Source organism: Ammospiza nelsoni, chromosome W (genome assembly GCF_027579445.1).
Source record: "Ammospiza nelsoni isolate bAmmNel1 chromosome W, bAmmNel1.pri, whole genome shotgun sequence".
Taxonomy (NCBI): Eukaryota; Metazoa; Chordata; class Aves; order Passeriformes; family Passerellidae; genus Ammospiza; species Ammospiza nelsoni.
Genome location: NC_080668.1, coordinates 18,116,597 through 18,127,684, shown reverse-complemented (window position 1 = coordinate 18,127,684; position 11,088 = coordinate 18,116,597). Strand labels below are relative to the sequence as shown.

The 11,088-nt window shown below is 50.1% G+C and overlaps 1 protein-coding gene across 1 annotated transcript; it reads left to right on the top strand.

The window, feature by feature from the left end:
* Positions 1–220: 220 nt before the first annotated feature.
* Positions 221–9,655, top strand: LOC132086147 (zinc finger protein 774-like). Its single transcript, XM_059491614.1, has 4 exons — positions 221–277; positions 2,140–2,218; positions 7,119–7,184; positions 7,338–9,655. The coding sequence occupies exons 1-4, from the start codon at positions 221–223 to the stop codon at positions 8,237–8,239; spliced, it is 1,104 nt and encodes a 367-aa protein (XP_059347597.1). The 3' UTR covers positions 8,240–9,655.
* Positions 9,656–11,088: the final 1,433 nt, after the last annotated feature.

The following is an 11,088-nucleotide window of genomic DNA, read 5'->3' as shown; positions in this document are numbered from 1 at the left end:
AGAGGGGGCGGGGCCAGAGGGGGCGGGGTTTAGGGCGGGGAAAAAAAAATAAACGAAAATTTTGGGGTTTTTTTGGGTTTTTTTTACCAAATAAAGTTGGGGGGTGGGGACCGCAGGTGGCACCCCCTGGCGGATGGGAGGAGCAAAGGGGGGGGGCCCCCCAAAAAAAAATTTTGGGAGTTTTTGGGGAAGTTTTTTTGGGGGGTGGGGGAGGGGCACGATGTGGTCAACCCCTCCCCCACCCTCCCCCGGTCAGGTGACTCAGCGGACGCCGGCGGTGACGTCAACACGGGAAAGCGGGGGGGGGGGGGGGTGTCCCGGAGGAATTTTGGGGAAGTTTAAGGGGGTCCCGGATGGAAATTTTGGGGAATTTTTGGGGGTCCCCGGTGGGAATTTCGGGAGTTTTGGGGGCTCCGAGCAGATTTTTGGGGTGTCCCGGCAGAATTTTGGGAATTTTTTGTGGTGGTGGGGGGTGGGGGTTGGGAAACTTTTGGGATCCGCAGGAAGGAATTTTGGGGCCCCTCCCGGACGTTTTTTTTGGAGTTCGTTTGTGCCGCTATTTACGGGCGGGGGGCGTGGCCACGCTAATTAATCCCAGAAATGGGCGGGGGCTTCATTGCGCTTTTAAGGCGGCGTTGCCCTTTTAAGAAAGCATTGCCCTTTTCAGCAATCGGTGCCTTTTTAAGAAGGCGTCACCCCTTTAGGAAAACGTTGCCCTTTTAAGAAGGCGTTGCCCTTTTAAGAACACGTTGCCGCTTTAAGAGGGCGCTGCCGCTTTAAGGCTGCTCCCGATGGGCCCCACCCGAGGCTTAAAGGCTCCGTCCCCTCCCAGTTCAGCCCAGTTCATCCCAGTAACCCCAAATCCCATCCCAGTCCATCCCAGTCTCCTCCCAGTCCATCCCAGTCCTCTCTCTGTACTGGTTTGTACTGGGAGCCTTTGGGGCGCAGGGTGGGGGTCAGGACGCGGCACTGGCAGTTACTGGGAGGGACTGGGAGTCACTGGGTTCAACTGGGAGGGCACTGGGCCATACTGGGATGAACTGGGAGACGCTGGGCCGGCTTTTCCCCGCCTCCTGCTTACCATTGGTCGCTCTCTCGCACTCCCGCGATTCTATTGGTTACGAGCGCTGTCACTCATCTCATCATTCCCGCCTCTCTTCTTTTCCCGCCCCTCGCTTCTATCGCCGGCGATTCTCCCGCCCCGCGTTTTCATTGGCTCGCTGTTTTCCCGCCCCGCGCTCCCATTGGCTGGCGCTGTGGGCGGGGGCGTGTCCAGGCGAGGAGCGGCGGGAATCCGGTGAGGGGAGGCGGCGGCCGGGGCGGAATTTTGGGGCAAAATTTGGGAAAAACAGGGCCGGGAACGCTGCGAAGGAGCCGGGAAAGGCTCCCGAGGGCTCCCGGTGGATTTTGGGGCGCTTTTGGGGCGAACTCAGCGGTTTCGGGGCGGTTCTGAGGGAGAGCCGGGGGATGTGCGGGGGCTCCGCGCTCCCTGAGGGGATTCGCGCTCCTGAGGGAGATTTGGGGGGTCCTGAGGGGAATTTGGGGGTCCCTGAGGGGATTTGGGGATTTTGTGTGATTTTTGGGGGTCCCTGAGGGAATTTGGGGGTTCCTGAGGGGATTTGGGGGATCCTTGAGGGGATTTTGGGGATCCTTGAGGGGACTTGGGGTCCTGAGCGGTATTTGGGGGTTCTGTGGGATTTTTGGGGATCCTTGAGGGAATTTTGGGGTTCCCTGATGAAATTTTGGGGCCTCTAATTAAAAACTTGGAGTCCTTGATTGAATTTTGGGGTTCCCAAATTGAAATATAAATTAATTAAAAAAAAAAAAAGTAAAAATTCAAATTGAATTTGAATATTAGTTATCACTAATTGAAGTTTGGGCTTCCCTAATTAAATTTTGGGGGTCCCTAATTAAATTTTTGAGATTTCCTAATTAAAATTTGGGGGTTTTGGGGGGATTTTTTGGGGGGTTTAGGGTTTTTTTGGACGATTTTTTGGGGGTTTTTGGGGATTTTTTGGGGTTTATTTTTTTGGGGTTTTGGGGAATTAAATCTTAGTGGTCCCTAATTAAAGTCTTGCTGCTCCTAATTAAATGTGAAGAGCCCTAATTAACCTTTCTGCTCCCTAATTACATTTTTAGGCTTTTTTGAGGGTGCCTCCCCCCCCAAAACCCCCAACCATAGCTCAGGGGGGGCTCCTGGATCTGCTGCTGCCTCCAGGTGAGAAACCCCTAAAAAATCCCCAAAAACTCCCCAAAAAATTCCCCAAAAAAAACCAAAAAAAAACCCAAAAGTCCCCAAAAAAAACAAAAAAATCCCCCAAAAAAATCCCCAGAATCCCCAAACCGCCCCCAAAAATCCACAAAAAAATCCCAAAAAACCCCAAAATCCCCAAAAATCCCCCAAAATTCTCAAAAAATCCCCCCAAAAATCCCAAAAAATCCTCCAAAAATCCCCCCAAAAAACCCAAAAACCCCAAAAAATTCCCCAAAGTCCCCAAAACCCCCCCAAAAATCCCCCAAAACCCCCATAAAAACCCCAAAAAATCCCAAAGAAACCCAAAAAAAACCCCCAAAATCCCACAAAAAATCTCAAAAACATCTCCAAAAAATTCCCAAAGAACTCCAAAAAAATCCCCCTAAAAAAAACCCCAAAAAATCCCAAAAAACCCCACCAAGAAATAAAAAAAAATCGCAAAAAAAATCTCCAAAAAGTCCCCGGAAATCCCTAAGAAATCCCAAAAAACCCCCCCAAAAATCCCAAAAAATTCCCCCAAAAAACCCAAAAAAAATCTCCAAAAAATCCTCAGGAAACCCTAAAAAAACCCCTCAAAAAATCCCACAGAACACCCCCAAATCCCCCCCAAAAAACCTCAAACCCCAAAAAGCTCCCCAAAAGCACCCCTAAAAATCCCCAACAATCCCCCCAAAAAACCCCAAAAATTCCAAAAAACCCCCCCAAAAATTCTCCTAAAAAATCCCCAAACCCCCCCCCAAAAAAAACCCAAAAAATTCCCCCAAAAAACCCCAAATAATTCCCCAAAAACACCCTCAAAAATCCCCAAAAACCCCAAAAAAACCCAAATAATTCCCCAAAAATTCCCAGAAATCCCCAAAAATTCCCCAAAAAATTCCCCAAAATCCCCAAGAAAACCCCCTAAAAAAACCCCAAAAACCCCAAGAACTTCCCAAAATTTGAATTTTTTTTGTTTTTTCTCCCAGATCCAGGTGAGGACCTCCCAGATTGGGTGAGCCCAAATTGGGACCTCCCCCCAGGCCTGGCCCGGCTGCTGCAGGACCTGGGGGGGGCTCCTGGGGGGGGATGGGCTGAGCTCCCCCGTGAGGCTGCAGCTGCACCAGGGGAGGATTGGGCTGACCCCAAAAATTCGTCAAAATTTTCCTTAAAAAACCCCAAAAGTTCGCCAACTATTCTCCAAAAAATCCCCAAAAATTTGCCCAAAATTTCCCCAAAAATTCCCCAAACATCCCCAAAAACCCAAAAAAATCCCAAAAAATCGCCAAAAATCCCCCCAAAAAATCCCCCAAAAAATCACTAAAATTCCCCAAAAATCCCCAAATAATTCCCTAAAAAAGTCCCCAAAAATCTCAAAAAATCCCCCAAGATTTCCCAAAAATTCCTTAAAAATATCCCCCCAAAATCCCTAAAATAATCCCCAAAAATTTGCCAAAAAACCCCCGAAATTCCCTGTCCTGGTTTAGGGCAAATTTGTTAAAGAATCTGCAAAGGAGGGCCCCTCCAGAAAGCAAAACCCACACGGCCCCTCCCCCCAACCGGTTCAGGAAAAAATTCCTTGGAGAGAGGTGGAAAGAACCTGTTTATTTGACTGGCACAGCACCCCCCAGCACACAAAATGAACAATACCAGCTGACACCGCTCTGAGAAAGGTGACAAAATCAGAAAGTCTCTTTCGGGGGTGGTTGCTCTGTTCTCAGTCCCTCTGGTACTGGGGCAGCTGCTGCAGCCGAACGGTGTGAATCCTCGGTGTTCCCAGTCCCAGTCCAGAGCAGGTTCGAGATGGTCACAGAAACAGGAGAGGAGAAACAGTCCAGGAAGGAATGTGGACTGTTTAGCTAGAACTAGCTAATAAGCAGAGGCCAAAGCAGAGCAGAAGCAAGAGCAGAAAAGAGAGCAAGCAAAGCAGCAAGCTGAAAGCAAGAAGCCAAATCAGCCCTATGTACTGCCCGTCTCTGTGTCCCTGATAAGAGAAACCCAAACAAAACTTCCACTCTTCAGAGCCGGTCTTAAAGGCACAGAACATATGAATGGGGATACAAGCATCATAACGTCACCCCAGGACAATCCCAGTCTGTGTGGGCCTGCACACACTCCCAGGGTCTGGAATTCCAGTCCCCAGCCAGGAAAAAATGTTCCTGCCCTTGAACTTCCTTCCTTTCATCTTAAAAATTAGAATGAAATTATAAATAAATAAATAATTATTAAAATGAAATAATTATAATGAAAATGAAATATAGCAATTTCAACTCTTACTTAGAATACTCCCATAATTATTCAAGCCAAAAAAAACAATAACTATTACTTTAACATTACCAATAAATATAAATAAAGTTTGGGGGTCTCGGGGGGTCCCAGGCCCACCCTGAACCAGGGTCTGGGGGAGGGGGCACAGCAGGGGTTCCCCCCCCCATTTTTGGGGGTCTCCCATGGTGCCCTCTCCCCAAAAAGCTCCGAGGGCCCCTGAAGTGGCTCCTGTTCCACCGGCCGGGGCCCCCTGATCCAGGATGGCCCCACTGATTCTGGGGGGATTTTGGGGTTTTGAGAGGGTTTTTGGGGATTTTGGGGTGGCTTTTTTGGGCTTTGGTGGATTTTATTGTGAGTTCAGGAGAAAGGTTGAGAGGGGTTTCTTGGGGGAGGATTTGTTGTAATTTTTGGGAGTTTTTTAAAATTTTGGTGAGTTCCACTGGGATTTTGGGAGATTCTCTGAGGGTTTTGAGGGTTTTTTTGTAATTTTGGAGGATTTTGTGGTCTTTTAGTGGAATTTTAGAGGGGCTTTGGGGCATTTCCTTCGTGTCAGATAAGCTGACAGGCACCTAAATCTCCTTAAAAGCCCCAGAAGTCCCAATAAACCCCACTAAATCCCAATTAAATCTCTCAAAATCCCATTAGAACACCCTAGAATCCCAATAAAAGCCCACAAAATCCTTTGAAATCCCAATCACCCCAAAAATCCTGATTAAACTCAGCAAATCTCTCCAAAATGTCCCCAAAACCATAAAAAGTCGCACAAAATCTCCCCCAAGATCCAAAGAAATCCTGGCAACACTCAAAAAACCCTACAAATCCCCACAAATCCCACCAAAAATCCCCAAATCGCCAATGAATCCCACTAAATGCCACCACAATTCCAATAAAATGCCCCAAAATCTCCTAAAAATCCCAATACAACCCCCAGAATTTCTGAGAATCCCAAAAAATCCCAACAAAATCCCAGTAAAACCCCCAAAATTCAAAAAAAGCCGCAAAAATTTCAATAAACCCCCAAACACCCCCAGAAAAACTCCCCCTCAAAATGCCAAGAAAGTCCCCCAAAACCCAAACCCCCCAAAATCCACAAAACCAGCCACTCCCAGTCAATCCCAGTATGATTCCAGTCGCTCTCAATGAGGTCCCAGTGTAACCCAGCATGGACTCAGCTGCTCTCACTGTGATCCCAGTGTGATCCCAGTTGCTCCCAGCATAATTCCAGATGTTCCCAGTTCCTCCCATTATGATCCCAGTTGCCCCAAGAACAGTCCCAGTCCCTCCCAGCAGGGTCCCAGTCGTGCCCAGTTGCCTCCAGGGTAGATTCAGTTTCCCCCAGCATCGTCCCAGTTGCTCTCAGCATGTTCCCAGCTGTTCCCAGTGTGGTTCCAGTCCCCCCAGTATGGTTAGAGACACTCCCAGTATGTTTTAGTAACCTCAGAATCCCAGATCTCAGTCTTTCCCAGTTACTCCCAGTTTCCTCTAGCATAATCCCAGTTTCTCTCTGTTGCTCAAAGGGTGGCCCCAGTTGCTCCCAGTATGATCCCAGTTGCCCCAGTTGTGGTCTCAGTCCTCTCAGCACAGTTCCAGTACCTTCCAGCCGATCCCAGTTGCTCCCAGTGTGTCACTTTTTCCTGCCAGCATGGGCCCAGTACCTCCCAGTAACCCCCAGTCAGGTTCCATTCACTCCCAGTATAATCCCAGTATGAGTGTAGCCACTCCCAGTATGATCCCAGCCACTTGCAGTCTAATCCCAGTGTCTCCCAGTCACTCCCATTCTGATGCCAGTGCCCCCAGTCTGATCCCAGTTGCTCCCAGCATGGGCCCAGCTGTTCCCAGTGTGCTTCCATCACTCCCCTGTGGTTACAGACACTCCCAGTATGGTCCCAGTAGATCCCAGTATAAGCCGAGTTGCTTCCAATCACCTCCAGCATGTTCCCAGTCCCTCCCAGTATCTCCCAGTGTATCCCAGTTCCCTCCAGCATGTTCCCAGTCACTCCCAGTATCTCCCAGTTGGCTTTTTGGGGGGATGTTTGGAGAATGAAGAAGTCCAAGGCTGAGCGGAAAAGGCCCCTTGGGGGGACATCGGGGGGTGCTGGTGGCGGCTGCCGGCAGAGGCAGCCTGGAGGAGCAGAGCCCTGTGTGCCCCAGGAGCCCAAAGTGGGGAGCCCAGAGAGGGGGGAGCGCCGCCATGGGCGGGAGCCTCAAGAGCCTGGAGAGGGGCAGGGGGGACTCCTTGGAGCCGCTGCAGCCCAGAGCAGAGAACGAGGGGAGAAGGGAGCCCGGGAGCCCAAACAGCCCCGGCATCCCGAAATGGGGAGAGCGAAGAGGGGGGAGCTTTTGGCATTGCTGGGACTGCCAGCAGCCTGGGCAGGGCGGGCACTGAGCACAAGGGGGACCCTCAATCCAAGCGTGACCCCAGCAGCTGGGACAGGGGGGAACCCTGAACACCAGAGGGGAGGGACCAGGGATGGGGAACTCCTGGGAGGCTTTTCCAGGGCTGTATCTTGGTGTTTGGGAGGAATTTATCGAGCCCAGATAACCAGTGACTTGTAGAGATGGACTCTGGCAGAGGGACCTTCAAACTCAACGTGCTCATCCCTTGTTTTCCCCTAACCAGGATTTCCCATTGCCAACCCCTGGGAGGCTTCGAGGAAGAGGAAGATGCCCCGGGACACTGAGGCAGGTGAGGAGGAAGTCAGTGCCTCTTTCCCCTCTGTGCTGCTCCCTCTCCCAGCCCAGCACGGCCCCGGCTGCAGCACAGCCCTGGGGGGATCTCCTTGCCCTTGCCTATGGCACGGAGGCAAATCCCATCCTGTCCTTGTCCTTCCTCCCCCAGAGCAGGAGCTGAGCATGGAGAGCAGGGAGGACAAATGCCCGCGTCAGAACCTGGTGGAAGAGGCCATTTTGAGCGGCTCCACGGCACAGGAAGCCAACGGGGAGGAAAAGGCATGGAGATGCCGCACGAGGAGGGGCTGCAAACGCAGCTGGCGGGGATCTGAGGGGGAAAGAGCCAGCCTGGGCCGGGAAGGCGGCCGGAGATGGAGCCAGAGCTCGGAGCTGGTGCTCCATGAGCAGCTCCATGATGGGGAGAAGCCCCACACGTGCGTAGAGTGTGGGAAGAGCTTCAGCTGCAGCTCCAACCTGATCCAGCACCAGAGGATCCACACTGGGGAGAGGCCCTACGAGTGTGATAAATGCAGAAAGAGGTTTCTGACCAGCACCTATCTCCTCAAGCACTATTGGAGTCACAGAGAGGAGAGGCCCTTCCAATGCCCTGAGTGTGGGAAGGGATTCAAGTACAACTCCCACCTCATCATCCACCAGCGCATCCACACTGGGGAGAGGCCCTACGAGTGTGATAAATGCAGGAAGAGGTTTCCGACCAGCTCCCATCTCCTCCGGCACTATCGGATTCACACAGAGGAGAGGCCCTTCCGCTGCCCCGACTGTGGGAAAGGATTCAAGCAAAACTCCACCCTCATCAGACACCAGCGCATCCACACTGGGGAGAGGCTCTACGAGTGTCCCCAGTGTGGGAAGAGCTTCTCCAGCAGCTCCAACTTGACCCGACACCAACGGAGGCGTGAGTGCCCCGAGTGCAGGAAGAGCTTCGTGCGCTGCTCCAGCTCCATCCCCCACCGGAGGAGGCACTTTGGACACAGCCCTGGTCACTCACTCGTTCCCTGTGATCCATGTTGGGAACACACCTGGCTGCTTCTCCTTTTGGTTTGGCCTTAATTTTCTTCTGATTTTGTCTTCATCCCTTAGAAACTTCCAAAACAGGGTTAAGTGCCGTCCCCTCTCCGTCCTGTGTCCTCCTTCTCCCCCGTCTTTCCATGTCCCCCCTTCCCTGCCCATCACCGTTGAGTCAGAAACGACACGGATAAATGAGTGACACACTCCATGCATCTTCAGAAGGCCAATAATCATCTTCATTAGGAAACCCATTTTTTTATACTCGGTCCCGATACAGGTGGACCTGATTGGATATTTTACATTTCACATGATTGGCTAATTAAGAAAACACGCCTTGGGGTAAACAATCCATGAGGAAAACAATTGTCACAAACACCACCTGCGAGGTTGTTCAGAATTCTTCATCTCCAGCTCCCTGATGTTTCCCAGGCTGATCCATGGGAAATCTTACCTGGATTGTGCATCCACACCTGCCCGGGAAGGTGACGGCCACGCCGTCCCAGGCCCTCCCTCTAGAAATGGCGCTCACCACGCTGTTTAAGGTTCCCCTTTTTCCTGCCTAAGTCCTTCTTTTCCTGTCCCCAACCTCCCCTTCCCCCCTGCTGTTGGACCCCAGGGCACAGGGAGTGTCTCCCTGCCTGTCCTGAGAAGTCCTGATCCCCAGGAGAACACTGCTTTTGACCTTTGTCCATGGAGAAAGCTTCCAAGGCTTTGGGATGAACTGGAATCTACTAGTGTGTGAAATAGATAGAAGTGTAGTTTATCACAGGGCGAAAAACTGAGAGCTTTGCGATTTTAGTATGAGGGTGGATAGAAGACAGGATGGAGGATTTTAGGCATTGTCTGATGTCCTTGCTCTTCATCTACTCCATTTTCTGCTGTGTTGGGAGCACAGAGTGATTGGTTGGAAAGAGCTGCAATGCAGATGCTGAGTGGCAGACAAAGAATTAGTTACTGGTAGAAAGGTAGAAATAAAATGCATTCTAAGAGTTAATTGGACAAAGTCATTTTAAAAGACCTTGAACCTGTGTGTCTTGTGACTTTTGGTGCCTTCTCTTTGTACGCTAAGTCTGGTGTAGAACTGTTGGTAAGAGAAAAAAAAACAACTAAAGACCAAAAAATCCAAAAGTCCCGTTCGTTTCTCAGTCCTGGCACAGAACTTTTCAGGGGTGTCCCCATTGGGGGATCCTCGGGGGGGTTTCACACCTCCCTCCCTGCCCCCCTTCCTGCCCCGCTGCTCAGCCCCTTCCAAGCCCTGCACCCGGGGCCCTCGCGCTTCACAAAAGGACCCAAAATTATCCTAAATCCACCCAAAATTACCTCAGAACCCATCCTGAGGGGCTCTGGGGGAAATTTGAGGGGTGATTTGAGGGCATCTGTGGGGATTTTGGCTGGGTTTGAATCCTTCGTCTACTTGGGCATCCACAAGGCACAAAAATCACCCAAATTTACCCCAAGTCCACCCAAAATCTGTCCCCAGGGAGTTGGGAGAAATTTGGGGGGTCTTGAGGGGTTTTGGGGGTTTTAGGGGGGATTTCAGGGAGGTTTTTGGCAGTCATCATCATCCAAAAAACAGCACCCCATGCCAAAGCCAAGACCAAACCCTAAGGACTGTGCCCCTCGTGAAGAGGAGATCAAAGAACTGCACCCTTCTGGGGAGGAGATCAAAAGCCAGAGGAGATTGAACTATTAACTCATTAAGTAAAAATGTAATAATTTAATCAAGTATCATCATTTCTGTTACTTTATCCTTTGTGATTAAGTCTGGAATGCTTTTCTATTCCTTGTTAATTTAGCTGAATAATATTCATTTTGGTTGTGTAAACGATTAAGTCATATTCCTGATGTTATATATGAGGTCCCATATGTCTAATTTAATAAACCACACACTTAAAATTTAGTAGCAGTTTTACTGAGATAAAATAATACAATCAAATAGGATCCAGTAGTTACAAAAAGAAATTTGGCAGTGGTTCAGATGTAGCATAAGCAAAACCGATCGATCGGGGTACGGGGAGGGCTTCCCACCCTGCCTCACGTGCAAAAGGCAAAAGGATCCAGACACAACTGATATACTGTGTGCTAATACATATTCATCAATATTTTCCTGTCAATCTCCTCCTGTTTCCGATTCCTGAAATCTGCATCACCACACACACAGCGCATGGGGCTAAGGGGGCTTCTGGCTCTTTGGTGCTCTTCTTGGAGGAAGGCCGACAGTCTTCCTCGCTGTCCTCTGAATAACCTGGCAGGTTGTGCCTGTGCCCCAAGTCCTGTGTTATGTAAGTAAGCACTAAGCTCCAATTAAGCCTCATTATTTTATAGATAAGAGCACTATTTTAGACTCCCTGTCTGGAATCGTCCCAGCGTTATTCATGTCACGGCCGATCCTGTCCTGGGAGTTGTCTTAACTTTGTCTTGATGCCAATTGTGACTTGGGAGTCTTCCTAAATTTTGTTCATCAAGGCCAATTCAAATCTCCTGTATCCTGTTTCCCACATGTATCATCTACAAAGAAACCCATTTGTTTCATAACGTTAATCACATATACCTTTCCAATTATTTTCCAAAAATATTGAAATAATTACAATTTTGTTAGAACTAATCACATCCATTTATCACAGGAGGCCAAAAGCTTGGAAAAGGATGAAAGAAATGCTCCGAGGGTGACGATGACAAAAAAACCCCAATTTATTTTTGACAGCAAATGAACACCGGCCGCCCTCCAGCCCTCCCAGCCTGGCAGGCCGAGCGGGGCCGTTCCCATGGCATGAGGTGCTGGCAGCCTGCGGAGAGAAACCAGAGAGCCACAGTCAGTCGCAGCAGGCTCCTGTCCCCCTGTCCCACCATGGCTGTGCCCGGGCCAGGCTGCTGGCTGTGCTCAGAGCCCA

Coding starts and splice junctions, on each gene's coding strand:
- LOC132086147 (XM_059491614.1), top strand. CDS start 221: ATGTGGTCAACCCCTCCCCCACCCTCCCCCGGTCAGGTGACTCAGCGG. Junction 2,219..7,118: donor GGATCTGCTGCTGCCTCCAG/GTGAGAAACCCC, acceptor TCCCCTAACCAG/GATTTCCCATTGCCAACCCC. Junction 7,185..7,337: donor GCCCCGGGACACTGAGGCAG/GTGAGGAGGAAG, acceptor TTCCTCCCCCAG/AGCAGGAGCTGAGCATGGAG.